This window comes from Rana temporaria, chromosome 3, assembly GCF_905171775.1.
Source record: "Rana temporaria chromosome 3, aRanTem1.1, whole genome shotgun sequence".
NCBI classification, from domain to species: domain Eukaryota; kingdom Metazoa; phylum Chordata; class Amphibia; order Anura; family Ranidae; genus Rana; species Rana temporaria.
This window is the reverse complement of record NC_053491.1, coordinates 119,261,212-119,287,125: the sequence shown is the minus strand read 5'-3', so window position 1 is coordinate 119,287,125 and position 25,914 is coordinate 119,261,212. Positions and strand designations below refer to the sequence as shown.

Sequence of the window (25,914 nt, the reverse complement as noted above, 5' to 3'; positions counted from 1 at the left end):
GGAAGAGGGGCGAAGATGGGTGCAGCCACCAGTGGGGACATCGGGGGCTTTGTTTGCAGGTAAGTGCCACATAATGGGCTAGTATGCAATGCATACTAGCCCATTATGCTTTTACTTTGCCATGGAATAAAGAGGAAGTAAAACCCATCTGGGTTTACTTCCTCTTTAAAGCATAGAATGAATTAACCTGCCTGGCGGTATTCCCGAGTCTGACTCTGGGTTAGATTTTCCTGCTGCGAGCGGTAACCCCGAGTCAGACTCGGGCTTGCCTCGCTAGATCCACAGGCATGGTTTACTTACCTTGTCCCTGGATCCAGCGATGCCACCGCGCTGTGTGAGCGAGCGGGACCTCGCTCGATTCACACAGTGCCTCCGTGTGACGCCGATCTCCGTTCCCTGCGACGTTACGATGCACGGGGACGGAGAACGGCGCCAAATTCAAAAAAGTAAACAAACACATTACATACAGTATACTGTAATCTTATAGATTACAGTACTGTATGTAAAAAAAACACACACCCCTTGTCCCTAGTGGTCTGTCCTGTGTCATGCATGTCATTTTATATAATAAAACCTTTTCTTTCTCCCTGCAAACTGTAGATTGTCCATAGCAACCAAAAGTGTCCCTTTATGTCAAAAATAGTTTTAGATCAGCTAAAAAACAGTGATAATAAATTATAATCACTTGCAGAATTGTGCGATAGCGATTTGTGGGGAAATTCGTCATAAAAATAAATAAATAATGACAGCAACAATTCTGCAACTGAGCAAATTTCAGTGATTTTGATTTGATTACATTATTGAATAATTTTTATTATAATTATATTATTATTTGTTATAATTATTTATAATTATTTATTATATTATAATTTATAATTTTGTTTTTAAAAAAATGTCATACCCGGGATGCCTATTAGAATCTTGTTTGGTCAGATTTAAGTGAGTTATTTCTAAAAATGACAGACCTACAATATAAAACGCCAAATTTCCTTGCAAATAATGGTACCGCTTTCAGCATGTTTTTTCTGAAAGAATCATACCGCCAGGGAGGTTAAGATGAAAAACCTTCTGCCTTTACAACTACTTTATTATAATACTGGGCATCTTGTACCAAGAAGGATAATAAAGTGGCACATTTGATAAAGTTGTTTGGAGTGTTACTAATTATCTGTTAATGAATTTCTCCTGGATTCCAGAACTGGTCATATTCATATTGTTGATCAAGTGATCGCTATGTGTCTGATTTGGATGCAGTTGATGTGAGTGCAGAAAGTGCAGTTACGCATAAAGAGACAACTTTTTTTACTTAGTAATTTGTAATGTTTTATGGTGACAGGATAAAGACTCAATATATATATATATATATATATATATATATATATATATATATATATATATATATATATATATATATATATTAACAAATGTATTGGGATGCCTACCTTTACATGAACTTCAAAAGTTTAATGGCATCCCAGTTTTAGTCTGTAGGGTTCAACATTGACTTGGCCCACCCTTTGCAGCTATAACAGCTTCAACTAATCTGGGAAGGCTTTCCACAAGGTTTAGGAGTGTGTCTATGGGAATGTTTGACCATTCTCCTGGAAGTACATTTGTGAGGTCAGGCACTGATGTGGACAAGAAGACCTGGCTTGCAGTTTCCGCTCTAATTCATCCCAAAGGTGTTCTATTGGGTTGAGGTCAGGACTGTGCAGGCCAGTCAAGTTCCTGCCCCCCACTGAGTATGCGGATAAGGAAATCTAGTAATTTTTTTTCAACCCGCTGGCTGAATATAATAAATATATAATTGTATGTATGTATGTATTATCTGAGCATTCTGAACTCCTTTAGTAAATTAGGCTATATATTTCAGCATTTGTATGTAAGGAAGCCTGACCAGTGAAAATACAGATGAATGATGAATCTGTTGGTAATAGCAAAATATTATTTTAAATCAAATATTTCAACAATAATTCAATAACATTTTCTATCATTGTCATTGGTGTCACAAGGTTGCCACATGCTGACACATGAACTTCATAATCATAAGCAGAGTACATTACCTATTGACAACAAAGAAAATGTCTGTTTAGCTGTGCTAAATTGATTTATGACTAAAACCTTAGATATGAGTAATTTGTTTACGTACTGCATCTCCAAGAAGTCCAGGTTCCCCAGGTTCACCCTGTTGCAAGAAAGAAGATAATAAAAGTCAGCAGTGGGTCATGAGGGGGTCATTCTGTTCTGTCCTGTTACATCACTGGATATAGAGTAACATGAATGGGGGTACACCGACCCACCCACCAAGACCCACTGGGCTTAAAACATCAATTTTATTCAACCCAATTGTAATCACAAAAATAGTGCCAGATAGTAGGATGTAAATGCATGGGAAACTGCATAACCTAATGACACAACTGATGGTGTCACCCCTTTGTCTCATATAACTGGTCTTAAAGTATCCACATCTAAAGGTGCAGTCAGATTGTGAGCAATAGAGGACATTCCTGTTTCTTTCGGGTTATAAGGGCTTTGCCTTTATACTATATGGCACTACAGACACTAATCTGGCTCCTTAAATTCCAACTGACCAACAGTGCCAGTCACTGTCCATCCATGCACTATTTTTTTACAAATAATATCTTAAAAGTGTGGCGTGCATTTGTATTCAGCCCCTTTACTCTGATACCCCTAACTAAAATTTTGTGTAACAAATTGCCTTCAGAAGTCACCTAATTACTAAATAAAGTTCACCTGTGTGTAATTTAATCTCAGTATAAATACAGCTGTACAACTGTTCTGTGAATCTCTCAGAGGTTTGTTAGAGAACCTTAGTGAACAAACAGCATCATGAAGGCCAAGGAACACATCAGACAGGTCAGGGATAAAGTTGTAGATACGTTTAAAGCAGGTTTAGGTTCTAAAAAAATATCCCAAGCTTTGAACATCTCACACAGCATTAATCAGAGAAGCAGCCAATAGGCCCATGGTAACTATGGAGGAGCTGCAGAGATCCACAGCTCATGTGGAAGAATCTGTCCATAGGACAGCTATTAGTATATCACCACTAGGGCCTTTAAAATCCCACAAGGGGGAACCTTGCTCTCTGTAAATTGTTTAATCACTGAGGTCATTACTGCTTTGATCAGTTTAATATATTGCACATATGTTATATGTGCACATGTGTTATTTGTTTGATTTTGTTTAGACTGTGAAAGTCAATTTATAAAGATTAAGTTTTTGCTTCATGGGTTCAATTTACTGGGATGGATGATCTGTTTTAACTACACTCTTTATAAAGCTTTGTAAATGTTAAATGTCTATTTCCTGAAATAACAATAAGACATCTAAGCAAAATCTTTATCTATAAACAAAATATATTAGGAGAAAATTACCATGAGATGATATAATTAATGGAGTTTGAATAATGCTTCCATCTTGGTAAATTTAAGCTTTTTTAAATGTGTATAACAATTATGTTGAGTGACATATATTTTTTGCTTGTTTGGTGGTCTTTGTTTCTTATTCATTGATATAACAATACAAATGGCAGCCTTATTATTTTATGCCCATTGTGTAAAAAAAGTTCTCTACCTTTTGTCCTACAGGGCCACGTGCTCCAAATAGTCCCATAGATCCTTTGGAGCCTGCTTCACCTTTCACGCCCTGAAAATCAATGAAAATAATAGAATCAAAATTATTTTAACTCATGAGAAAATGATCAATAAATAAAATGAACACTGTTGTTTAAATAACACATGTATATTACCACAATCCTGGCAAGTAAGGATGAGCCAGATTGCTCTGTTTTTGGTTTGAGCAGAATTTGGGACACTTCAAAGAAGTTCGAAGGCCAAACCCAACTCTATTACAATCAATGAGAGCAAAATCTGTTGGTAAAAAATGTCCACTTTATGGCAAGAAGTTTTTAAAAAAAAATTAAAATTAAATACAGAATGGAGCTCTGAAATGCCTTGGGCAACAAGTATGAATGGAAAAAAATAACTTTTTTTTTTTTTTTAATTCCATTAAAGCGGAGTTCCGGCCACAAATTGAAAAAAAAAAACTTTTTAAATATAAATACCCCTGTAATACACAAGCTGAATGTATTCTACTACAGTTAGTCTGTAAACTAAGGTCCGTTTTGTTAGGTTGTTACAGCATTTAGACACTTTATAAAATAGAAATTGACTGGGGCCATCTTAAGTGTGGGCATCATGAAGCCAGACTGTATGACTTCCTGGATTTCAGCCTCGCACATGCTCAGTGTTGTACAAGCAGTGTAATGGTTTCAGATCAGTTTTCAATAGCAACGGGAGTGTCAGAGGAAGTTACCGCCCCTTATCTATGCAAACCTCTCCTCCCCTCCTCTCCCCCCCCTCTCCTCCCCTCCTCTCCCCCCCCTCCTTCCAGGAACCAGTAAATATAATAAATAATTAGTTCCTGTGCAGATATATCTACATAACAAGATGATATATATCTCTTGTTATATATGTGGTGTGTATACATATACCAGACATGTGCACTGTCAATAAATTCATTTTGTTAGTGCGGTGATGTTAGTGCGGTGATGTTAGTGCTGCGATGTTAGTGCTGCGATGTTAGTGCTGCGATGTTAGTGCGGTGATGTTAGTGCTGCGATGTTAGTGCTGCGATGTTAGTGCTGCGATGTTAGTGCTGCGATGTTAGTGCTGCGATGTTAGTGCTGCGATGTTAGTGCGGTGATGTTAGTGCGGTGATGTTAGTGCGGTGATGTTAGTGCGGTGATGTTAGTGCGGTGATGTTAGTGCGGTGACATTAGTGCGGTGACGTTAGTGCGGTGATGTTAGTGCGGTGGTGATGTTAGTGCGGTGACATTAGTGCTGTGATGTTAGTGCGGTGATGTTAGTGCGGTGATGTTAGTGCGGTGATGTTAGTGCGGTGATGTTAGTGCTGTGATGTTAGTGCTGTGATGTTAGTGCTGTGATGTTAGTGCTGTGACAGTGCAGTGATGTTAGTGCGGTGACAGTGCGGTGATGTTAGTGCGGTGACAGTGCGGTGATGTTAGTGCGGTGACAGTGCGGTGACAGTGCGGTGACAGTGCGGTGACAGTGCGGTGATGTTAGTGCTGTGATGTTAGTGCTGTGATGTTAGTGCTGTGATGTTAGTGCTGTGATGTTAGTGCTGTGATGTTAGTGCTGTGATGTTAGTGCGGTGACAGTGCAGTGATGTTAGTGCGGTGACAGTGCGGTGATGTTAGTGCGGTGACAGTGCGGTGATGTTAGTGCGGTGACAGTGCGGTGATGTTAGTGCGGTGACAGTGCGGTGATGTTAGTGCGGTGACAGTGCGGTGATGTTAGTGCGGTGACAGTGCGGTGATGTTAGTGCGGTGACAGTGCGGTGACAGTGCGGTGACGGTGCGGTGATGTTAGTGCGGTGACAGTGCGGTGATGTTAGTGCGGTGACAGTGCGGTGACAGTGCGGTGACGGTGCGGTGATGTTAGTGCGGTGACAGTGCGGTGACGGTGCGGTGACGGTGCGGTGACGGTGCGGTGACAGTGCGGTGACAGTGCGGTGACGGTGCGGTGACGGTGCGGTGACAGTGCGGTGACAGTGCGGTGACAGTGCGGTGACGGTGCGGTGACAGTGCGGTGACGGTGCGGTGACAGTGCGGTGATGTTAGTGCGGTGACAGTGCGGTGATGTTAGTGCGGTGACAGTGCGGTGATGTTAGTGCGGTGACAGTGCGGTGACGGTGCGGTGACGGTGCGGTGATGTTAGTGCGGTGACAGTGCGGTGACGGTGCGGTGACAGTGCGGTGACGGTGCGGTGACAGTGCGGTGATGTTAGTGCGGTGACAGTGCGGTGACGGTGCGGTGATGTTGGTGCGGTGACGGTGCAGTGACAGTGCGGTGACGGTGCGGTGATGTTAGTGCGGTGACAGTGCGGTGACAGTGCGGTGACAGTGCGGTGACGGTGCGGTGACGGTGCGGTGACGGTGCGGTGACGGTGCGGTGACAGTGCGGTGACAGTGAGGTGACGGTGCGGTGATGTTAGTGCGGTGACAGTGCGGTGATGTTAGTGCGGTGACAGTGCGGTGACAGTGCGGTGACGGTGCGGTGATGTTAGTGCGGTGACAGTGCGGTGACGGTGCGGTGATGTTAGTGCGGTGACAGTGCGGTGACAGTGCGGTGACAGTGCGGTGACAGTGCGGTGACGGTGCGGTGACAGTGCGGTGACGGTGCGGTGACGGTGCGGTGACATTATGTGCAGAGTGGGGAGAGGTACAGATGATCAGGCATACAGAGCACATCTCGGTCTGTGTAGATCTGTATGTGAGTACAGTGATCATAGTACAGCCCCGCCTCCCTGCACTAGAATTGTAACACACAGTACAGAGAGCTCTGTTGCAATGTACAGGGAGGCGGGGCTGTACAGGGAGGCGGGGCTGTACAGGGAGGCGGGGCTGTACTATGCTCGGTGCTCTCACATACAGATCTATCAGACAGAGACTCGCTCTCTCTGCCTGATGATCTGTATCTCCGTGCACCGGAGACAGATGGCAGGTGGGCGGGTGGTGGAGGGAGGAGGACGGGGGCGGCGGTGACGGACGGGTGGAGGAGCTAGGACGGGGGCGGAGCTAGGACGGGGGCGGTGCTAGGACGGGTGGAGGAGCTAGGACGGGGGAGGAGTTGGAGAGGGAGAAGAGGAAGGACACCACCTCTATGGGCGGCACTGCCCTCCCTCCCTCCCGCCCCCCGAGATGTTCATCCACGGCTGCGATGTTCAGCCCAGCCTCCTGGGATTGAAGAGACACATATCCCAGGAGGCATAGCAGCGCTGGATGCGGCGGGGGGGGGGGCCATTCCGCCGCGGCGGGGGAATAAGAGACTCACAGATAAAAACGTGAGTTTTTAAAAGACAAAAATAAAACATCCCAAATGTATTTAAAGGGGCAGTGTAAAAACGAATGCAAAGAAGTTGTAAAATAGGGTGGAACTCCGCTTTAAGCTAGGAGCATTGATTTTTTTTCAATGCTTAAAGTGTTACTAAACCCACAACAGTAAAATCAGTTTGCATATGCAATAAAGCAGGCTTGTTATACTCGCTGTGGAACCTAAGGTGTTAATCCTGCGCATCCCTCCTTCCATTTTCAATTGCATAATTTTCTTTTTTCATGGCGCTGCCTCTCGATTTAAGACATCATGCACATGAAGCTTAATAAGCACTGCTTATACAGGCTTTTTTTTATGCCTATATTCCTTTTTAGTTAACCAGTAATATGGTTGGAGGGCACTCACTTTTTCTCCAGGTGGTCCATCTTCTCCCTTTTCTCCTTTATCTCCATCAAAGCCAGGGTGGCCTCTGTCACCCTATGTTAAGAGAAACTTTTGATTACTAGTGGCCGCTTCACACTACAATTTTTGCATTCTGGATGTGTTTCTACATGCGCATTTTTCATGCATTCCAGTGTGTTTTTTCCCCTCTTGTTTTGCTTCATCTCAGTTAAGGACAATTGAGGACTGATGTGTTCCTGTGCATTTTTTATGCAAGTTCCAGATGTGCTCCATACAGAAGAAATGCAATATGTTCTGACTGCACTGGAATGCACGGCACTGGTGTGAACTAGGGGAATTGGAATACATGTTAAACACTGCTCTTGAATTTTTTATGCAGAATAAAAATGCACTGGACCGCTTCTGGTGTGAACCAGCCAAGTCACTTGACAACTTTTCAAAACATAGTTGGCTACAATGGAAATGTAGCCACATTTGAAAAATCTTGAAAAAAGCACAAAATTGCACTTAGCAAATCTTGTTGTTTCTGGTGATTATGGGGTTCCTTAGAGCTTTTTCCTCTGAAGAGCCTGCTGTAAATACACTGCAGTGTTTCCACCCTCAGCCGCCGCATACGGCTGTGTCACTATGCACACTAAGGCTCAGGCCGCGTACACACGGTCGTTCCAAACCGATGAGAATGGTCCGACGGGTCATTTCCTTAGGTTCACCGATGAAGTGGCCTGATGGTCTGATGTGCGTACACACCATCGTTCCAAAAACCGATCTGGTAAGAACACGGTGCCGTCAAACACACGACGTGCTGAATAAAAAGAAGTTCAATGCTTCAAAGCATGCGTCGATTTGATTCTGAGCATGTGCGGGTTTTGAACCGATGCTTTCTGTACTAACCATCAGTTTGGACCGATCGGGCAGCGGTCCATCGGTTCGATTTTAAAGCATGTTTTAAAATTTTGAACCGAAGAAAAACAGACCGATGGGCTATACACACGGTCGGTTTGGACTGATGAAACTGAACCTCGGTCCATTCTCATCGGTTTTGTCCGACCGTGTGTACCCGGCCTCAGAGTCATCAGCGTTATCACTGCTAAAATGTATCTTGCTCTTTACCATTCAGAGCATGATACATGATACAAGAGGGCATGCTGCATCTGAAAGAAGTGATGCAGGCCACTCTTGATCCTGACACATAACTGTTTTGCAAGCAAAACAATTGACATATATTAGATTAGATCCATGGATTTTCCTGCATGTGCTCAGATTTTCTAAAAGGTACTCCTCATCTAAATATTCGAAAGTTTGTCTTTTACGTTTGTCTCCACTGTCAGTTCCTTGTACACTTCTGAACATAAAGAAACAAACACCTTTCCTTTAAAATGGTATAATGCAAGAAGTATTTTTCTGCTGAAGTATTACTATTAACAGTTCAATTGTGTGACAGCTTTAAACTGCATAAGTTGACACATTTTTCTTGTAAAATATAATTTGTACCCAATGCTGTATCCTGGCCTAGGCCAACAAGGCCCAGGCCTAGGGCAGCACTTTGCAGTGGGGCAGCACGGACAGTGTCCCCGCCGGCTTGCGCTACACTGTTACACAAATTAGTTTAGCGCCCCCATAAATTGGCCGCGCTGCTTCCAGTTTGACAATCGGCTGTTTTTTTCCCCCTGTACATACCGTATTTCACCGCCGCTTCCGCGTATGTCTTCTGCGGGACTGGGCGTTCCTATCTGATTGACAGGCATCCGACCGTCGCATACAGCGCATCACGAGTTGCCGAAAGAAGCCGAATCTTGGTGCGGCTCTATACGGCGCCTGCGCACAGCGACGTTCGGCTTCTTTCGGCAACTCATGACGTGTAGTATGCGACCGTCGAAAGCCAGCCAATCAGATAGAAACACCCAGTCCCGCAGAAGACATTCCCGGAAGCGGCGGTGAAAATACGGTAGATACGGAAAAAAAAACAAAAAAAAACAGCCGATTGTCATTAGGACAACATGGCTGAATGTAATGTTAAAAATAATTTTTTTGGGTGAACCTCCACTTTAAACCGCAAGGGGTGTGGCCTTGACAGGAAGGGGTGGGTCATATTTAAATTAGGGGGTGCACGAGTTTAGTCGGGCCTAGGGCAGCACAAAACCTGAATAAACCCCTGGTTGTACCACTGTAACCCGCTCTCTCATCTGCCCCACCAATGTACCTCCTGCCCTGCTGTCTCACCTCTGTGCCCCCTGCACTCCTGCCCCATCACTGTAACCCCCTGTAACCCCCTGCTCATCTGTCCCACCAATACACCTCCTTTCACATCTGCCCTACTGCTCTACCCCCCTGGTTTTCTGTCCCACCACTGAACCCCCTTCTCATCTGCCCCAACACTGAACCCCCCTGCTCATCCGTTCCACCACTGTAACCCCCCTGCTCTTCTGTCCCACTGCTGAACTGCCTTCTGATCTCTTCTACCACTGTACCTCCCATCGCTGTACCCTCCTGCTCCTCTGTCCCACCTCTGAACCCCTCCTGTTCATTTTTCCGACCGATGTACCCTCCTGGTCATCTGCTTCCCCGCTGTACCCTCTTCTCATCTATGACATGTGCTAGATACAGAGTGGTGAAAGGAAGCAGAGATGATACACATCTACCTGTCCTGGCACACTCATCCTGCTGATCCACCTCTCACATCCAGCCCACGTGCTTGTATGTAATGTCACATACAAGCATCTGGAATGGATGCGTAATAATGAGCTCAGGTCCGGGGCATTTTCTGAAAGCCGTGGGCCTGTGTGCAGGATTATAAATTGGGCCCCCGCAGCTGAGAAAAAGTGTGGCACAGCGAAAGTTGGGTGTGATTTTCAGTGCGCTGAATAACAAAATAGAGAACCAAACAATGTATCCCATCTTTTACAATGTGTGGGAGCACAGTGCCTCCTCCTCAGTGCAGGTGCGGTGTGGGGATTTCTGAAATTGGAATGTATTACTGTCTCACTGACACTTCCCTATGCTGCTCTGCTGATGGGGGAGGGAGTCGAGTGCCAGAAAAATAGGCTGCGCTAAACTCTTTAGTCAGGTAGCAAAGTGGTATACCTTTGACCTTTTGGGAAGTACAGAATCAACAAGCTGGATATCTCCTTATAAAAAATAAATACAAAAATGCATGGAAAATAACCTTCCGTATATAATGATGAAAAGTTCTAGTTTAGAAACCGAGGGAGAAGAGTGCATGTCCAAATAGTTTGCTGCATACTATGAAACACCTAATGCTAACAGTGTAAGCGAGTAGACCTTGGCAGTGACAGGTGAAGAATTCAATGGCCCAGATTCAAGAAGCTATTGCGCCCGCGCAAACATAGGTTGCGCGGCGCAATAGCTGTTTTGCTCCCGCGTAGCGAATGCCCCTGATTCAGGAACATCGCTACGCGGACTGCAGCCTAGGATATGACAGGCATAAGCCTCCTTATGCCTTCATATCTTAGGCTGCATTCTTGCGTTGGCCGCTAGGGGGCGCGGCCATTGTGATCGGCGTATAGTATGCAAATAGCATACTATCACCGATTCACAAAACTTGCCCGGGCCCAGCGCAAACGCCAGGTACGGAGTTTCCGTACGGCGGCTTTAGCGTAAGGCTGCCCCTTCTCATAGTAGGGGCAGCCAATGCTAAAGTATAGCCGCCCTTCCCGCTCCTGAAATTTGAATTTCACGTCGTTTACGTAAGTGATTCGTGAATGGCGCTGGACGCCATTCACGTTCACTTAGAAGCAAATGACGTCCTTGCGACGTCATTTGCCGCAATGCACGTCGGGAAAGTTTCCCGACGGAGCATGCGCTGTTCGCTCGGCGCGGGAGCGCGCCTAATTTAAATGATTCCCGCCCCCGGCGGGATCATTTACATTAGGCGCCCTTACGCAGGGCAAATTAGCATAGCGCCCGCGCAATTTACGGAGCTACTGCTACGTGAATCGCGGGCAAATCGAAATATTTGCGTGGGCGCAGAGCAAAAATCGTTGCCCTTTGCCCACGCAAATATTACGCGGCTCTACCTGAATCTGGGCCAATATGTTTAGGAAAGAAGTCTAATGAAATTGTAGTGAGATTCAGCCTAAAAAGCTGGACTAATGTAGAGATTCCCCTCTGACTCGGGAAAGAAACTGTGTTAGAATCAGACCCAAGGATATGAGAAATTGATACATCTAGTAGAAAAATTTGTCTAAGATAAAGTAAAAGGAAACATTTCCACCCAGAAAGCGCAACATAATGGAATTCTTATTCAGGAAAAACAGTTGGAAGAAGATGTCGAATAACCATGAAGGTCAACAAGTCTCTTTGAGAAAGACAGGCCTCAGAAGATTTAGGAACCACAAAGAGTGATATCAAGGATGGCATAGTAAAAAAGGGGGAATATACCCAAATATGTGGTTTAGACAACCTAAGAGAACAAAAGTTCCATGGGAGATAAGTATAAATAATTCGGGATTATGTACACAAGGGTACAGAAAATAAAGGCAAACATGAAGTAGAAGCTGTAGTAGACCCACAGTCTATATTCCAGGGGGTCCAAGTACAACCGACAAGGCTCTGCTAAAGATTAGCCGATCTGGATAGCTACAGTAGTTCAAGCAGAACCATGGAGTAATTGACTGAACATAAAACACATTGGTGGAGAAGAAGCAAAATAAATAAGGGATACATTTTTCCTCAGCAGAGCAGAAAAGAAAGAATCCAAAGCTAGGACATTAGCAAAAAAACGGAGGCTGGATGGTTAGGGGTGAAATTTTATGAGGCAGTTTTTTTCTGTTTGCCAGTGTCAACCTTCTGAAATCAGCTACACATAAACCACATATCCAGGAATTACTACAACCCTGCCTCTCTCAATAGACAATAAAAGTCTACTTTGCCTACTTTCATTTCAACTTCCTTTATCCCTGCATTCCACATTTTCAATAAATGGAGAAAGGTGGGATGATGTCATTTTAAATAGACATCTCTGTGAATTTTCTACAACATGCATTTTGTTCATTCGTTTTACACAGTGATGGAGAAATATTCAATAATGTAGAATCTCCATGGTGCAGATGTACTAAAAACAAATTAAAATGTACAATACATAAATGTTTGAACTGATCACTTTGCTTGCAATATTTAACTGTGATTGATAAATGTTAGAGTTAAAGTTACTAACCAGCTCTCCTTTACTTCCTTTGTAGCCTGGAGTTCCAAATATTGTCATCGGGTCACCCTAAATAAACAGAGACACACAAGTTAGTATGCCATTAAAGATGTCATCGCACTCGTGTAATTATCTCTGTCTTTCCCTCTCTCTCTCTCTCTCTCTCTCTCTTTCTCATATGAACAAAGCATTTAGATAAATAAAGTACATATTATGTTTTGAGTATTTATAATTCAGTTAAAGATAGCAGTGTTCAACAGTATTCACAATTATCTTTGTGAATAACTCCAGGACTGTGCCATGTAATATGGAATTAGTAAGCTGGACTTAATGTTTACCAGCAAACAAATGACAGTATCAATATCTATATTTATATCTATGCTGCCATCAGAAATGTTGTGGTTCTTAAACCCTTGACATCAGGGCCAGGACAAGGGGTGGGCAGGAGATCCGGTTGCCCTTGGCACAATGGTTTACTGTAATGATGGAGGCACCTTCCTTCTGTTTCAAGGCTGACAGGAGTAGTGACAGCGGCATCAATACTCCTGTCGGCACAGTGCTAGGAGTGGCGAGGAGAGAAAAAAAGAGACCTGCTGCCCCCCCTCCCCCTCATTCCTGCAAGCGCTCCTGTTTTCAGAAGCTGGAAGTGGTGTTCACGGGGATACAGGACCTGCACTATCATAAAGGAGGAGAACACAGCCCGCACAGACGAGTGCAGAAGTGTACAGCCGGGAGGAGGTGGACCACTGCTCCTCTCCTATTAGTGCAGTGGTCCTGTATACTGTATATACAGCTGCCAGCTTCTGCATACAGATGCACTAACAGCTCATGGCTTTTCTGGGTTTGTTCACCTGCCCCCATCTGCATATTTCTTTTGTTATCCTATACCCCCCCAGTCAACTCCTCTCCACACTGGCAGCAGAAATTTCAGGTTGGGGGCTGGTAAGCAAACCCTTTAAAATTCAGATCTGTCAATGCAAGTGTATATAGAAGCCAGCAGCACTGTACCCAGGGTCACAGTAGCCTGGGTGCAGATATACTTCTGGTGCCCCCGTATGGGTCTGGTCATCTTACTAACCCCTCCCCTTTACAAATGTTTCTATGGCAACGACTACACCTCTCATACATGTGGCTTTTTAAAACTGTTTTATATTTATATATGGCTGGGAGGCGAAGGACAATTCATGGGTCCACTTTTTTGGCAACAAACAGCAGCATCACTTGGTTCATTAACCACTTTAGCCTCGGAAGGTTTCACCCCCTTCATGACCATGCCATTTTTTGTGATACGGCACTGCATTGCTTAAACTGACAATTGCGCGTTCATGCAACGCTGTACCTAAACAAAATGTATGCCCTTTTTCCCACAAATAGAGCTTTCCTTTGGTGGTATTTGATCAACCCTATGATTAATTGGCGTGAACAGCCACGTAACACATAAGGAAGGTCAGGGAGGAGAGCCAGGGGTGATATAATTTCCACTTGAGGCCGAGAGCGGAAGTGCCGTTGTTATTGTGGAATGGTTATATGTGCTTGTATATCGTCTTAATTGTAAGTGTATTGATATATTTATAATAAACATTATTGGAACGTTATCACACTATGGAGCCCCTTTTTTCTCATTTTCCTATTGAGAGCCATTACCCCGCGTTTAAGGTGCTTATTGCTGTTAAGGAGTTGCTTCTGCTGCTGTGGGATTAAAGAGGCTTGATTGCAAGCCAGCCAAGGTGAGAGGCTGGGGGAAATGGGGTCACCTGGATTGGAGCACCTGCACATTTAGGAATATTTGTGGGTGGTGGAATATTCTGCACGTTATTGGATACTGGAAATTATATCACACAGAGATTCACGGCTGCACTTTATATTTATTGCATGAGAACTTTGTTTGCACTGTGAACATTTTCAACTTTTATTCACGTTTTTGATTTATATTCATGAACTTTCCACAAGTATTTGGAGAATGATTTACCGGAATTTTTGGATATTTTATATATTTTTAATTTTATTTTTACACATTTGATTACCTCTGTAGTTTTTATGTTTTGCACTATAAACAAAAAAAGACAGACAATTTTGAAAAAAAATAAAAATAAAAATGTATTACTTTCTGCTATTAAACATATCCAATAAAAAAAAAATTGAAAATCTAATTTCTTCATCATTTTAAGCCAATATGTATTTTGCTACATGTTTTTTGGTAAAAAAAAATCCCAAGCAATGTATATTGATTGGTTTGCCCAAAAGTTATCCCGTCTACAAACTATGGGATATTTTTATGCATTTTTATATTTACTAGTAATGGTGGCGATCAGCCATTTTTAGTGGGCATACAACATTGCGGCGGACAAATTGGACATTAAGGGAGACTTTTTGGGGAACAGTGACACTAATACAGTTATCAGTGCTAAAAAATGCACTCTCACTTACTAATGACACCGGCCGTGAAGGGGTTAACATCAGGGGCGATTAAAGGGTGCTCATAACTGGGATGGCTTAATTAGAGGAAGAGAGAGACCTGTGTTGCTGCTTAGCAAACACAAGATCTCCATCTTCCGCTCTGACAGAACAGTGGTCTGCCTCTCCTGTCAACGATCAGCGGGTCCAATAGCAGCCGGAGCAGGGGAGGGAACAGAGCAGGCGGCCGGGCTCTGAGAGCGGCGCTCGCACACACGGCAGTGTGAGGAGGAGAGGGGGGAATCCCTGCAGGAGCTGACAGGCTCGGTCTCACTCGGAGCCTGTCAGTGGATTAGTGTGAGAGGTGTGGGCCCGCAGGTAACAAAGCACCCCCCGCTACCCTCAGCTTGTGGCGCCTGGGCACGATGTACCTGCCCAGGATTGGCCCTGACCCAGTGCTGTCCAGAACTGACAGCAGCCTCTGAAGGTATTTGGCTTTAAATACCTTCACATCCATTGATTATGTATGAATGGGTTTGAAGGTAAATAAAGCCATTCATCAGATGTGTAAAGATGAAGTGAGGACAATGGTGACTGACCACTGTACTCACTTCAGAGATCAGAACTATGAATGGATTTGCTAACAACCAAAAATCCATTCATAAATGTAAAAACAATGAAACTATAAAGACAGGAACTTTAGGGTACCTTCACACCAACAACTACATTAGAACGCAGCAGCTGGTGTGCGTTGGGATGACAAGCAGTGCCAATGTACCAATTGCAGTGCATCACACTGCTCACACAATGAAATTTCATTTAGTTCTATTGGCTGCAGCACGATGTGAGGCAGTGGATTGCCTAGCACTGTGCTAAAAAAATAAAACAAAAAACAGGAGATAAGGCATTTTGCCTGGTCTTGTGGGTCTGCGTTGGAATAGCAAACAAACAAAAACATACTTGGGAGCACACCCTAAAAAAGATGGTGCTGCTATAAGACTAAAGACAGTACAAAACAGATTATAGCGCACACATACAAAAATGACATTTATCCTGCAAGGCTAGTTAAAAACACCTAAACATATTAAAAAAAATGGGGGTTTGGTCACACTATATGGTCATATAGTGCTAAGCCCACTTACTGCGGGGTACTTTGTCACAGTAAATGGGCTTAGCACTATATTGCAGGATAAATGTCATTTTTGCATGTGTGCGCTATAACCTGTTTTGTTTTGTGCGTTGGAATAGCCACCCAACATAGTCCTACCACATTTGGTGTGCCACCCAACACAGTCCTACCTCACAAATTGTTGCAAACTTTTAAAATTTAGACACAGCACAGCATGAACGAGGGGCAACTTGGCATCGTTGCTCTGGGTGCTGGATGACCTTATCCTGGTTCTGCTTGATATAATAATGAATTGTTCTTACTGTTAAGACAGTAAGAACTGTTTAGATACCTAGTCTGTTAACACTTTTTTGCTTGATTAGGTTATGCCAAAAGACCTAAATACAAAACAAATATTTTGGCCTTTTACCTTTTCTCCCTTGTAACCAGTCACTCCTCGATCACCCTACGAAAAAAAAAGGAAACATAGTTAACATTCTATGCTAAAAAAAAAATCACACCATACCACAGCCTGTGAGGTGCCAATAATGCATATATATATATTGAACATACTGTAAATATATATATATATATATATATATATATATATATATATATATATATATATATATATATATATATATATAAAATTGTGATGAACCGTGCACCCCACTATTTAGCACAGTATTAACATCATAAAGTGAAAAATAGTGCAAAGTCATGAATGTCTACTAGATGTCCCTAGCAAATTATTTATCATAAGTGTCGGTTTACACAGGGGCGGCTTCAAAGTCATCCAACTTTGAAGTCACCCCGTACAGCGTGACTTCAGAACGACTTGCAAAACTATTTCTGTATAGAAGTCAATGTAAGCCGATCCAAAGTCGCCCCAAATTAGGACAAGAGCCTTGAGTCACTTCTATTAGAACGGTTCCATTGCAATGCATGGGACATGACTTGTCAAGCACCTAAGTCACCTGATAGGTCGCCCCTGTGTGAACCGGCACTAAGTGAACGTGCAAATATATATATGATCATCACATGAAATATACTCGAAAGTGCTCATAAAGAAATGTACATGGAGTTGCCACCCAATCTCCAGTGGATAACAAAATTTAAATTGCACTTTCACTTATGGTAAATAAGCCACTAAGTGAACGTTCATGACTGCACTATTTTGCACTTTATGATGTTTATGCTCTATTAAATAGTAGGGTGCGCGATTCATTACAATTTTTCTTTCTATTAAGGTTTTTAACCTCCCAACGTGCAGCCCCTTAAAAATATAGATATTATAATAGTATAATAATAGTATATTATGCAAAATTCCACTCGCCTGCTCGCATTTTGCAAGTGGATTTTGAGAGCTGGAGAGCATGGGCTGCCTGGGAGTGAGGGGAGGGCGAGCACCGCCGGCGGGTTGTATGGGAGTCCTTCTCCCAGTGCTCGTGGAGGGCAAGAGAGAGGAGAAAGCCGGATGGATGATTCAGAGATACACACAGCCCTGCCCCCTGTACCCGAGGAAATTGATAGACAGCTCACCCGTCCAGGTTCCACTTAGAACAGTCCTCGCAGTGGTTGACCAAAGACATTGAGTGCACATGCTCAGTGTCATATCCAGAGTACGTCTTTGGGAAATAGACATATGAGTGCTGCCAGCATTGCTGCAGAGGTTGAAGGGGGGGTCAGCCTGTCAGTGCTCAGACCATACGCTGCACACTGCATCAAATTGGTCTGTATGGCTGTTGTCCCAGAAGGAAGCCTCTTCTAAAGATGATGCACAAGAAACCATGTCTGTGGTCTGATGAGACCAAGATAAACGTATTTGGTTCAGATGGTGTCAAGAGAGTGTGGCAGCAACCAGGTGAGGTGTACAAAGAAAAGTGTATCTTGCCTACAGTCAAGCATGGTGGTGGGAGTGTCATGGTCTGGGGCTGCATGAGTGCTGCCGGCACTGGGGAGCTACAGTTCATTGAGGGAACCATGAATGCCAACATATTCTGTGACATACTGAAGCAGAGCAGAGTCTCTCTTCGGAGGGCAGTATTCCATTATGATAGACAACCACTGCCTTGCTAAAAAAAGCTGAGGGAAAAAATAATAGACTGGCCAAGCATGTTTCCTGACCTAATCCCTACTGCGCATCTGTGGGGCATCCTCAAAAGGAAGGTGGAGGAGCGCAAGGTCTCTAACATCCACCAGCTCAGTGATGTTGTCATGGAGGAGTGGAAGAGGACTCCAGTTGCAACCCTTGAAGCTCTGGTAAACACCATGCCTAAAAGGGTTAAGTCTATGCTGGAAAATAATAGAGCAGTAATGTTTTGGGGCTGTCGCTGGGCAACACTGACTTTCAACTCCCTCCAAAGGTTTTCTATGGGGTTGAGATCTGGAGACAGTCTAGGCCACTCCAGGACCTTGAAATGCTTCTTACGAAGCCACTCCTTGTGATCATTGTCATGCTGAAACACCCAGCCACGTTTCATCTTCAATGCCCTTGCTAATGGGAGGAGGTTTGCACTCAAAATTTCACGATACATGGCCCCATTAATTCTTTCATGTACACGGATCAGTCGACCTGTTCCCTTTGCAGAGAAACAGCCCAAAGCATGATGTTGCCACCCCCATGCTTCACAGTAGGTATGATGTTCTTTGGTTGCAACTCAGCATTCTCTCTCCTCCAAACATGATGAATTGTGTTTCTACCAAACAGTTCTACTATGGTTTCATCTGACCATGTGACATTCTCCCAATCCTCTTCTGGATCATCCAAATGCTCTCTAGCAAACCTCAGACAGGCCGGACTTACCGGCTTAAGCAGGGGGAAACGTCTGGCACTGCAGGATCTGAGTCCCTGGTGACATAGTGTGTTACTGATGGTAACCTTTGTTACGTTGGTTCCAGCTCTCTGCAGGTTATTCTTTAGGTCCCCCGTGTGGTTCTGGGATTTTTGCTCACCGTTCTTGTGATCATTTTGACCCCACGGGGTGAGGTCTTGTGTGGAGCCCCAGATCGAGGGAGATTATCAGTGGTCTTGTATGTCTTCCATTTTCTAATTATTGCTCCCACAGTCGATTTGTTCACACCAAGCTGCTTGCCTATTGCAGATTCATAGGTAGATTCAGGTAGGGGCGCGCAACTATAAGGCGGCGTAGCCTAGCGTGTTTACACTACGCCGCATTAAGTCAGAGAGGCAAGTACTGTATTCTCAAAGTACTTGCCTCCTAACTTAGGGCGGCATAGCGTAAATGCGGCGGGCGCAAGCACGCCTAATTCAAATTCGGCTGAGGGGGAGTGTTTTATGTTAATATGCTTTGACCCGACGTGATTGACGTTCTTTTTAAACTGCGCATGCGCCGGGCGCCTACATTTCCCAGTGTGCATTGCGGCTACGTCCGCCGCACGGGCCTATTGATTTCGACGTGGGCATAAACAACGTAAATCCCTATTCACGGACGACTTACGCAAACGACGTAAAAATTTCGAATTTCGACGCGGGAACGGCGGCCATACTTAACATTACTATTCCATCTATTTGATGGAATAACTTTAGGCCTGTAATGCGTTACGTAAACGGCGTAAATGTACTACGGCGGCCGGGCGTAGGTTCGTGAATAGGCGTATCTACTGATTTACATATTCTACGCCGACCGCAATGGAAGCGCCACCTAGCGGCCAGCCTCAATATTGCAACATAAGATAGGATGGCGCAAGCCGTCGTATCTTAGATATGTTTAAGCGTATCTCTGTTTGAGAATACACTTAAACATAGGTTGGCGCAGATTCTGAGTTAGGTTGGCGTATCTACTGATATGCCGACCTAACTCTTACTGAATCTGGCTATCAGTCTTCCCAGCCTGGTGCAGGTCTACAATTTTGTTTCTGGTGTCCTTCAACAGCTCTTTGGTCTTCACTATAGTGGAGTTTGGAGTGTGATTGTTTGAGGTTGTGGACAGGTGTCTTTTATACTGATAACAAGTTCAAACAGGTACCATCAATACAGGTAATGAGCGGAGGACAGAGGAGCCTCTTAAAGAAGAAGATACAGGTCTGTGAGAGCCAGAAAGCTTGCTTGTTTGTAAAGGAGACCAAATACTTATTTTCCACCATAAATTGCAAATAAATTCTTTCAAAATCAGACAATGTAATTGTCTGGATTTGTTTCCACATTTTGTCTCTCATAGTTGAGGTATACCTATGATGACAATTACAGGCCTCTCTCATCTTTTTAAGTGGGAGAACTTCTACAATTGGTGGCTGACTAAATACTTTTTTGCACCACTGTATATATATACACATGCAGAGCAGCAGCTTAATGGACACTCACAAGAGAGGTATGAAAATGGTGATTGTGACAGAGCCAGATGTATGTAAATAAACTTTGGTTTAGACACAATTGGATGAATTTTAAATAATTACTGGACAATAATTCAAGAAAATTATATAGCACAGCTAAATGTTTTCAGGTGGTGGCTTTGGTATCACATACAGCTTGCTTTTGGACAGTACATATTCCACTAAATGTGACTCCAGACTTCTTTAAGTTAAGTTTAGTGTAGGATATTGTAAAATATATCAGTATGTATGATCCATAATTTCTTTATATGTATTTTTTTTTAACCGCACACAGTTCTATATTGTTCTACATGCATCTGTACAATTAAAGCAAATAACTAAACATGTCTGTGGCAACCATATTAGAGGGATTTGAAAATGCAAGTGTTATCTGAATAAAGCTTTGCGAGAATGACATTTATCTATTCTTTTCTGTTCTGCCCTAATCTCTTCTCTAAATTGTAGGAAGGAAGAAACAGACACAGTTGCATCTATTAAAGTCATAGGATAATGCTTGATAATCCCCTTAAGGCAGGTAATTGGGGACAACAAACCAAAGTGAAACCCAATGTAAGCCCGCAGAAAAATAAGTGTAATTCAAAAGCAGAGAAGCTCCAAAGTCTTATTCAAGTAACAATCTGGGACTAATTAGAATTAAAAAAGAATGGTACTTCTTAAATCTCCATTAACACTTTCCTTTCTTCTCCAACAAACTGCCTTAATGCCTAGTACACATGGGCCGAATGTCGGGAGACATTGGCCGGCTTAATAAAAAACAGTCAACATCCGCCCCGTGTGTAATGCCGCGTAAATACGATCGGAAATTCTGACAAGAATTTTTTTTTTTCGTCTGGATAGTTGGCTCAAACTTGTGTTGCATATACATGGTCACACAAAATTCCGACCGTCAAGAATACGGTGATGTACAACACTACGACGAGCCGAGAAAAATTACGTTCAATGCTTCCGAGCATGCGCGTTTGTTTGCATGTCGGAATTGCATTTAAGCGATCGGATTTTCCCGACAAGAACTTTTCCCGTCTGAAAAATTGAGAGACAGCTCTTAAATTTTTGTTGTCGGAAATTCCGACAGAAAAAGTCCGATGGAGCCTACACACGGTCGGAATTTCCGACCAAAAGCGCTCTTCCAACTTTTCTTGTCGGAAATTCTGACTGTGTGTACGCAGCATTATTAGTCAGCTGGTCCAACAGAAGCTGGCTGTTTGGCTGGGTCTGTTGGACGAGCATGCTGGAAAACTAGCAGCCGACTGGCTCCCAATCAGCGCTCTCAGCCAATGGGGGCTAGGAGCCACCCTCCTGTCAGAACACAACAGCTCTGCGGGGTAGATCGCTTTACTAACGTCCGAGTGTTGGTACAGCGTCTCCGACCGGAGCTGTCAGTTTTTTTTTTAAGCTTAAGCCTATAGTTCACACTAGTAATTTTTTTTATTCAACCAAGCAGGATGGAATGAAAAAAAACTGACAGCTCTGGAGGAGCCGCTGTACTAACCTTATGTTGTTCTTACATCGATTTCAGCTGCTGTGCTATTGTGTTCTGACAGAGAGAGGGCCTTCCAGAACATTCCAGTCAGCCGATCGATAGACCTTCTTCGGTCATGCCCCATCAACAGAAGCTGACCGGACGGCTGGCTTCTGTCGGATCGGCTGCAGTACACGCGGGCAGTATGTCGGCCGGTTTCTATTTCCGCCGGACATTTGGCCCTATTGTACTAGGCTTTAAAATGTTTTTCCACTTTACAGTCACCTTTGAGAAAACCCTGCTATATGTTTGTTATGTATTTACATTCACACAGCTTGCTTAATTGAATGTTTATTACATACAGTATTCCCTACATTTTAGATGTTTCTTAGGAGAAGATGTCATGACCTACTGCAAGTTTTTTTTTTTAAATGTCAAAGTCAGTCTGTCCTAAAGGTGGCCATACATAGAAATTTAATTGCAATTCGGCTGGTTCAGCAGGGACCGGCCGAGATTCAAACCATGTACTGTATGGGCAGGCTAATAGATGGATTGACTTGGGTACCACCAACCTGTCTGTTTTTTCTGCATGCAATTACTACCTGCGGCTATAGCCGCTAGCAGTAATCGTTGTATTCTGCCCGGTGTTAAGGCTCTGTTGATGGGGGAATTGAGTGATTTTCTTTCCTTCTAACCATGGTGAAAGCAAAGAAAATCAAAACATCTATGGGCTGCCTAAGTCTGTCCTCATTAACATACAGTGCAAGAAGCCTAGCCTCTAAAAAGTTAACCCTCTGTTAGGACAGGCAGTGTTTAAATCTAGTTACAACTGATAATTAAGATCTTATACAACAGATCCAGATTAATAAAATGAAGGTCTGCCTGCACACTACAGACAGGGTTAATTATGTAAAACACAGATGCCGAGCCCCATAATAAACAATGTAGGATTTTTTCCTTGATAGAGGGTCTGGAATAGAACTTAAAAAGGTACCGTAAGTAAGTTATGGGAATGGGGCCATGTAACAAAAATAAAGTAGGTGTTATCCCAGTCTGGCTGCAAAAGTGAAAATACACTTTAAAAAGTATTTAGGTAAGCTTTTTTTAAAAGTATATCTATAGCCAAAAAAAATGTATTTGGATTTAGTAAGGAGGGTTTAAAACCCCTGTAAATGTTATTGTTGTCTGTGGGAGATTTGTGTTTGCTTCTTAAGCCTCATACACACGATCGGACTTCAAACAAACTTTTCCGTGGATTTTTGTTCACAGGGAGTTGGCACGCATACACACGGCAGGACTTTTTCAGCCAACAAACATGAATCCAGTGATGTACTTGACATACTACGTGTTTTTTCTGCTCTTTAGTGCCATCCTTTGGGCAACTTCTGCTATTGCTGGTAGATCTTTTGCAATGGTTCTGAGCATGCATGTTTGTACTTAGGACTTAAAGCGGAGGTTCACCCAAAAATCCACTTTTTGACATTAGCTGTAGCATACTGCTAACATCTGCAGTATGCTGGGTTTTTTTTTTTTTTACTTGTACTTATCGTTATATGAGCCCTTGTTTTCCGGCTCCGAGCGGGGAATCCTGCGGGGAATGGGCGTTTCTAAGCGAAGAGGAGTTGATTGACGGCTGCTAAGGCGCGTCTTGGCCTCTGTTTAATCTTCAACTGCCATGATGCTGCACATGTGATCAGTTATGACACCAGCCATTGGATGGTTTGACAGTTTGGTTGAGAGCACAACCAATGTGACAGTTAGCATTTCCGGCATGCCAGGAATGTAACTGCTTTTTCAAACTGTTAAATTGATGGGTTTACTTCCGCTTTAAGGATGCTGGAAAGTTCATTTTGAGGGTGAACCTCCGCTTTAAGTCTGATGGATTTCTGTAACACACGATCGGACTTTGCACCATTGGACTTTTGTTACCGAAAATATTGTCTGTTTGCAGAGCGAACATTTGTCGGTTGAAAATCGAAAAAGTTTGTCTGATGGAGCGTACACGCGGTCGAATTTTCTGAAAAACCTGGTAATTTTGAAGTTTGTTGTCAAAAAGTCAGATTGTGTGTGGGGGCCTTTAGTCACAACAGAAAATGAGAGGGAATGTCTATAAAGTGGGGGGAACTCCCCTCTTAAACAAGTGTTAACATAGTAAGTGTTCCCAGGGGAATACTCACTTCCACATATTGCTCTGGTGGCAACTATAACATTTTGGATTTCCCATCCCTTTCTGTCCTGGTGACAATGATCACCAGGACAAATAGAGAGGGGAATATACCTAGCAGGGATACAGATAGCAATAAAAGCTTGACAAAGGCCTCCCTACTCAATCCAAAACTGAAAAAATGTTTTGGCTATATGGATGCTTAAAGGGGTTGTAAAGGTAAAAAAAAAATCCCTTAAATAGCTTCCTTTACCTTAGTGCAGTCCTCCTTCACTTACCTCATCCTTCGATTTTGCTTTTAAATGTCCTTATTTCTTCTAAGAAATCCTCACTTTCTGTTCTTCTGTCTGTAACTCCACACAGTAATGCGAGGCTTTCTCCCTGGTGTGGAGTGTCATGCTCGCCCCCTCCCTTAAGGGGGCGAGCAGGAGAGTCAGGACGCCAACTAACGCACAGCTTCTTTCTCTATCTGCAACGTAGAGATTGTCCTGACTCTCCTGCTTGCCCCCTCAAGGGAGGGGGCGAGCATGACACTCCACACCAGAAAGAAAGCCTTGCATTACTGTGTGGAGTTACAGACAGAAGAACAGGAAGTGAGGATTTCTCAGAAGAAATAAGGACATTTAAAAGAAAAATCGAAGGATGAGGTAAGTGAAGGAGGACTGCACTAAGGTAAAGGAAGCTATTTAGGGGAAAAATGTTTTACTTTTAAAACCCCTTTAAAGGGCTCACTCCTTGTGTAAAAAGCATAGCAAGTTTTAAATCTGATTTAAAAGTACAACATGTTTAACCCACTCTGCATGGGCAAAAATGTATAGTAACAACAACAAGTATTTAATAATTACACAGCCAGACTTCCCCACCCAACCCAATAGAAGCAACCATAGCCACATACAACCTGCATGTTTACCAAGATCCAAGACTTGAGTTGAATACTTACTCTTTCACCTTTCACACCTGGAAATCCTTTAGGGCTCTGTAAAAAAACCAAACATATATTTAACATATGAAGCACCAAGATTCTGTATTTAGAATGAACATTTAAATAAGTGCCAATAGCTTAATGTCAAAGAAAAAAAAAAGAAGCTGGCTTAGTCTCAGAAACATAAGTGTAAAATTAACATTCTTACCAGACTCTCATGTGATGGCTGGGAATATTATTTATTTATTTCTCTGCTAGTAATAAGCAGGGGATGGCACTGCCAGTGTAGTAATGGAGGACACACATGCAAAGTCAGAATTACTCCACAACTGTAAAACTGACCAGAACTGGTGGAAAACCTGTATACAACTTAGACAGCTTTTTGTAGCTAAAGGCTTGCTATCCCAAACTTAGAAAAATTAGCTGTACATGAGCCGAGCTGCACAGTTCTTTTCAGAAAGAGTCACATCGTCAACAGTAGAGAACATAAAATTTAACACAGTCTTTGCAACCCATTTTCGGGTTGTACATTTTTTTTTTTAATGTCATTAAAAACGATCGTATGTGGGCTCCAGAGCATTTTTCACGACGTAAAAAATGGGCATTAAAAATTTAGAACATGCTCAAATTTTTCACGTCATTTTTAACGCTGTTGTTTTTAACGCCGTAAAAATTGGTCGTGTGTGGGCTTTAACGACGTGAAAAAAACGCACATGCTCAGAAGCAAGTTTTGATACAGGAGCGCTGGTTCTGGTAAAACTAGCGTTCGTAGAGGAGATAGCACATTTGTCACGCTGTAACAGACTGAAAAGCACGAAGACTGAAAAGCGCGAATCGTCTCTCACCAAACTTTTACTAACACAAAATCAGCAAAAGCAGCCTCAAGGGTGGTGCCATCCGAACGCAACTTCTAGACCATTAAAAATGGTCGTGTGTACGCGGCATAAATGTTTTTTTTCTTTGTCTAAATTTCTCACTTCCTGTTCCTCCTCAGTAAGCTTGCCCCCATCATCTGCCTGGGGGTTAGTCAGCCAGAACAGCCTACTGAGGAGGAACAGGAAGTGAGAAATTCAGACA

At 43.2% G+C, this 25,914-nt stretch overlaps 1 protein-coding gene across 7 annotated transcripts in view; it reads right to left on the bottom strand.

Moving 5' to 3' along the window:
- Positions 1-25,914, bottom strand: part of LOC120931668 (collagen alpha-1(VII) chain-like) — a 495,674-nt gene that overhangs the window by 145,955 nt on the left and 323,805 nt on the right. For all 7 annotated transcript variants that reach the window (XM_040343324.1, XM_040343325.1, XM_040343318.1 and 4 more), the window contains 6 exons: positions 24,856-24,891; positions 16,370-16,405; positions 12,450-12,506; positions 7,280-7,351; positions 3,595-3,666; positions 2,150-2,185 (listed from right to left, as the gene is read on the bottom strand). In XM_040343324.1, the coding sequence (XP_040199258.1) occupies positions 2,150-2,185; positions 3,595-3,666; positions 7,280-7,351; positions 12,450-12,506; positions 16,370-16,405; positions 24,856-24,891 (309 nt within the window). The remainder of the gene's footprint in view (positions 1-2,149; positions 2,186-3,594; positions 3,667-7,279; positions 7,352-12,449; positions 12,507-16,369; positions 16,406-24,855; positions 24,892-25,914) is intronic.